This window comes from Argentina silus (assembly GCF_951799395.1).
Source record: "Argentina silus genome assembly, chromosome: 19".
Taxonomy (NCBI): Eukaryota; Metazoa; Chordata; class Actinopteri; order Argentiniformes; family Argentinidae; genus Argentina; species Argentina silus.
The window spans coordinates 2139878-2144877 of record NC_139673.1 but is presented as its reverse complement, the minus strand read 5'-3'; the positions used below and the strand labels follow the sequence as shown (position 1 = coordinate 2144877).

Sequence of the window (5000 nt, the reverse complement as noted above, 5' to 3'; positions counted from 1 at the left end):
ATGGGATAAAGGGAGGCAGGGAGGGAGATGGGATAAAGGGAGGCAGAGAGGGAGATGGGAATGATCTCTCTGTTACACCTCTGCGATGAAAGATAGAACTGTTCATGCAAAATGCATGTGACCCGTGAATAATTCAACAGCTTTTTTTTTATTTTTATGAAACATTACATAAGAGAGATGGACGTGAAAAGCAGGAGCTGGGCAGGTCCAGGGGCAGGGCGATCCTCGGGTGGACTCACTTATTTCAACTCTAAGTAACTGGATGTCCTCCATGATTTATGATACGCCACTATGGATAGAATCAGGGGATACTATCTACACACACACGTGTACACACTCACACACACACACACACACACACATACTGTAGATAAAGCAGGCATACACACACACTCACCACGTGCGCACACACACACGGACGCGCGGACACACGCACGCACACACACGCATGCATGCACACAGACACATACACATACACACACACACACACACACACACACACACACACACACACTCTCTCTCTCTCTCTCAAACCTCCTCAACCTTTAGAGATATGCAGGATTAGCTTTCGCATCCCAAAAATGACAATCATATGCAAACAGTAAACAGGATTTCCGAGCTGGCAGGAAACCAACTGTAACACCACGGTGACCTTTGGCTGCGTTCCCCTCAGAGAGGCGACAGGTCACCGGTGCAGCTGTTACCCCGCTGAGAACACACTACCTCTGCCCATGTGACAGCCTGGACTAATGCTTCTTACGGAGGTCCTACAACCTGCATACACAATGCACACGGCTTAGCGAGCGCATTAGCTGTGGCGTACACCTTGCAGCCAGCCGCTAGATAATGAAAGGGCTTAGCAGACCCGCGGCCGCTGCCCAATCGCTAGCAGAGACTTAGCTGGAATTAGCATTGTGGCTAGGCCTGTCCACGCCTGCATCTTTGATAACACTGTGGGTAAAACTGCTGTATACCCATAGCATTAAACAACACAGGAGCCTTGGCTAGCACTGTGGCTAAAGCTGCTGTATACCCAGAGCATTAAACAACACAAGAGCCCTGGCTAGCACTGTGGCTAAAGCTATCCATAGCAATACTAAACACAGGGGACTTACTGTTACAGTCACTAGCATCGTGGCTAACTGTAAGGGATGAGGTCAGAGCGGAGGGGTTACCTGGTCCCAAAGCCTCCTCGGCCCCCCGTAGGGGAGTCCAGGCTCTCCCCGGCTTTGGGGGGCCGCTCCCTGTTCATCTGCTGCAGGATAGAGCTCAGCTCATTGATCACCGTGGCTTTGGGGTCCGGCGTGGGGGGGCTGCGGAGCTCGGGGGGGTCCCCCCACAGCTTGGAGGAGCGCTGGGTCGGGGTCCTGGGGGGGTCCTGGGGGTAGGCGGACCCCGGGGGAGGGGGAGGGGCCAGGGGCGGGGCCCCGTAGGACTCGAGGGACTCCTCGATGAGGGTGTCGTGGTAAAGTGCGGTGCCCTTGTTGATGAGGGGCTTGTTCTTGGGCTTGGGGGGCACGGGGGGCCGGTCGACGAGGAAGGCCTGGCCGTCGGCGCCGGCGTAGAGCGTGCAGGCGGCGTCCAGGGCGCTGTCGCAGCACACGCCCTCCGACGAGAGCGTGGAGATGCTGGACACCGTGGACACAGTGCTGGTGGTCTCCATGTGGAGGTCTCCGCTGCTCCGGCTGCCCACCTCCTCCACGCCTGAGTCGCTCGCCTCGAAGCTGCCGTCGGGGGGTGGGGGGGGGTAGGTGGGGGGGGGCACGCAGTTAGACAGCCCGCCGCTGCCGCCTCCTACCCGTTTATTTTGTTCGATGACGGGCGGGGGGGCGTGGGGGTGGTAGGGGTGCAGGGCCGGCCCTCCGTTGCGTCTCTGCAGTTTCATCATCTCGGCGATGGCGCTCGCCTGGTCCTCGGGGATGTCGATGCTGTTGGCGAACTCCAGCGGCGGGGGGAGGGGCTCAGAGAACACAAACTCCTCCTCGATGTCGACGGACGCCAGCGGGGGCGGGGGCATGAGGAAGGGCAGCTTGACCGGCTCGTCCACCGATGCCCCCGCCAGGATGTTTTTACCCGGCGGGATTGAGGGCGGCTGGGGGCCGGGGGGTTTGGCGTTGGGGGTGGGGGTGGGGGTGGGGGTGTTGGTGGTGTGAGGCTGGTTGGGGTCTCTCAGCTCAGTGGGGGTGCTGGTGCTGTTCCCCTGCCCCCCTCCCTCGGTGGGGCTGTTCCTAACCTTGCCCCCCCCCTCCTCCGTGGTGGTGTGAACCATCAGCAGCCCGGCAGACTTGTGCTGTGACGTGTCGACGATGTCGATCAGCATGGTCTTCCTCTCCTCCACGGCCCGCTGCCTCTCATCCCTCGCTCCGTCAGACTCGTACTTCTGCTCCGTCATCTGCCTCCGCAGCCCGCCCCCCCTCCCCCCGCCGGGCCGACCCATGGTAGCCGTGGAGACGGTGGTGAAGCCCGCCTCGATGCTGGAGCGGAGCTTGGTGTCGATGAAGAGCGGCTGGTTGAGGTCAGGTTTGTGGGGGGAGTGCGGGGGGAGGGACTGGGCTTCGCTCTTGGGGGACGGCTGTGGGGGGGTCTGGGGGGGCTGCACGGCCGACTGGGACTGGGGGTGCGTCTGCTCCTTCATGGCCCTGTCCCGGGCGGCCAGGGCCAGAGCCAGGGGGGAGTTGGGGTCCAGGGCTTTCCCTGTGACGGGGTGCAGGTAGCCGGCCCCCCCCCCGTTGGAGGTGTAGGACTTGGGGGAGGTGGCGGGGAGGCTGACGGGGCTGTCCAGGTTGGTGCAGTGACCCGTACGCGTGTTTAGAGGCTCACGGACCACGGTGGGCTCCGGGGTGCTGAAATCTGTCACGTTCCCTCCCCTGTCTCCCCCCCTGTCTCCCCGCCCTCCCCCCCGCGAGGCGGCCATCAGCGTGGCGGCCGGGGGCGGAGCCATCATCCTCTGCAGCCGCTCGTCGCTGCTGAACATTCCCTCGTCGATGGACTTGGACTGGCGTAGGCGCGGGGCCGGCGTGGGGCCGCCGACCAGGTCCTCGTCGCCCGTGTCGGTCGACAGGAACGCGGGCGAGTTCTTCCGGGCCTCCAGCCTCTTCTCCCGGTCCCGCACCGCCCCCGCGATGGCCGCCGCAAATGGGTTGCTAAGCGACTGAGGGTCGTCGGGCCTCAGCCCCCCGGGGCCGCCGCCGGCGGGCGTGAGTGGCGGGTGCTCGGGCGTGGTGGGCTCGATCTCCATGCTGCTGCCCTGGCTGCTCTTCCCGCTGCTGCTGGTGGAGGGCTCCTTGACGATGATGGTGGGGATGGGGATGGAGGAGAAGGTCCTCTCCGTGGGCGTGGACGGCGTGGAGGGCGTGGAGACTGGGCCCGAGGCGCCCAGGAGGCCGTGACACTTCTTCTCGGGGCTGTCCTCCACGTTGGGCTGCTTCACCAGCATCCCCTTCCGGCGGGCCGGCTTGGCGGGGGTGTACACGGCCTTGTTGCCCACCTCGGAGTAGGGGTTCTCCGGGACGGGCGCCCGCCCTTGGCTCCGCGTGCTCTCGAACTGCTCAGAGCTCTGGCGGAAGTAGCCTCGACGTAGCGTGCCGATGTCGGCCGTGGTGCGGCTGCCCGGGAGGCCGGCCACCATGGTTTTGCCGGCCAGGGAGGAGTTCTGGGTGAAGCCGGCCCTCGTGGTGGCGTAACCCCCCCGGGGCGCGGGGGAGACAGGGGGAGATGGGGGAGAGATGGCCGGGGGAGGGGGGATGTCCTCGGACGTGTCGGGCATGGAGAGGCTGCGGGTGAACTTGAGGGGAGGAGGGGTGAGGAACGTTTTCTCCTCCTCTGTGATGCCTGAGAGAGAGAGAGAGAGAGAGAGAGAGGGAGAGAGGGAGACGGGGAGGGAGAGAGAGAGAGAGAGAGCTGTGTGTGAGAGATACAGACAACAAGCATTTCCTGTGAAAAAAACAAACAAACCGGTCAAACAAAAGCGGTCTTTACAACAACAACAATAAAAAGAATCACAAAAGAATAAGACTGAAGCTGATATCGCCTCGCTTGGCGTCCTCTCCCACACGGACCTCCCTGTGGGCTCCGACTGTCTCTGAGTGGCAGGGCCGAGGATGGAGCGGACCCAGAATAACATTAGCCTACATTAAAGCCCCCCTGCTCCATCACGGAGAGCCTGGTTTCAGCGTACTCCTAATGACTTGTAATATCTCTGCCTCAGAGCACGGGTTGGCAAGTCCATCACTCTGATTCAGCCATAATCAGAGTTTATGAAGCTGGTTAAAGCAGAGAGAGGGTTATGGCTGAACAGCACATATCCAACGGGCGGAAAGAATGACACGATGGTGGTGTAAGCTAGCTATAGTTATATAGATGTCATAAAGATAGGCACGCACGCACACACCTCACAGAGAGAGAGAGAGAGAGAGAGAGAGAGGGAGAGAGAGGGAGAAGGGAAAGAGAGAGGGAGATAATGAGATAAAGTTCTAATGTGTGTTTTAGCCACACACACACACACTCTCACACACACACACTCACACACACACAAAGAGAGAGAAATAGAGAGAGACAGAGAGAGGGAGAGAGAAAGACAAAAAGTTAAGTAAAGTTCTACTGTGTGTTTTAGTCATATTTACCGATGGACTTCTGTCTCCTCATGGTGCCCTTGGCCGGCACGCCCAGAAACGCCCCCCGCGGACTGCCTGGCACGGTGGGCGGAGCCACGGGCACGGCCCCCTGCCGTTCGTACATGGACTGAAACGCCAGAGGAGTCAGGGTTAGAACCTGTCCTGTCCTCCGATTTCTACCTCCACCAGCCTCCCCTGAACCTGATGTTAACATGCTGTTGGCTCTTTTTTCTCAGAAAGTGTTTTTTCTGGCAGAATTTCTTTTATATATATATATATATATATATATACACTATATATATATTCAATAAAGATTATTTTTATATATATATATATATACATATATAATATACTATATATATATTCAATAAAGATTATTTTTATATA

At 59.2% G+C, this 5000-nt stretch overlaps 1 protein-coding gene across 1 annotated transcript in view; it reads right to left on the bottom strand.

Moving 5' to 3' along the window:
• The window catches only part of LOC310819471 (SH3 and multiple ankyrin repeat domains protein 2-like), a gene marked incomplete at its 3' end in the record, with an annotated part of 107786 nt that overhangs the window by 6802 nt on the left and 95984 nt on the right, over positions 1 to 5000 (bottom strand). The window contains exons 19-20 of the mRNA XM_083690776.1: positions 4623 to 4740; positions 1176 to 3831 (exon numbers count right to left, since the gene is read on the bottom strand). Coding sequence (XP_083546902.1) covers positions 1176 to 3831; positions 4623 to 4740 — 2774 coding nt within the window. The remainder of the gene's footprint in view (positions 1 to 1175; positions 3832 to 4622; positions 4741 to 5000) is intronic.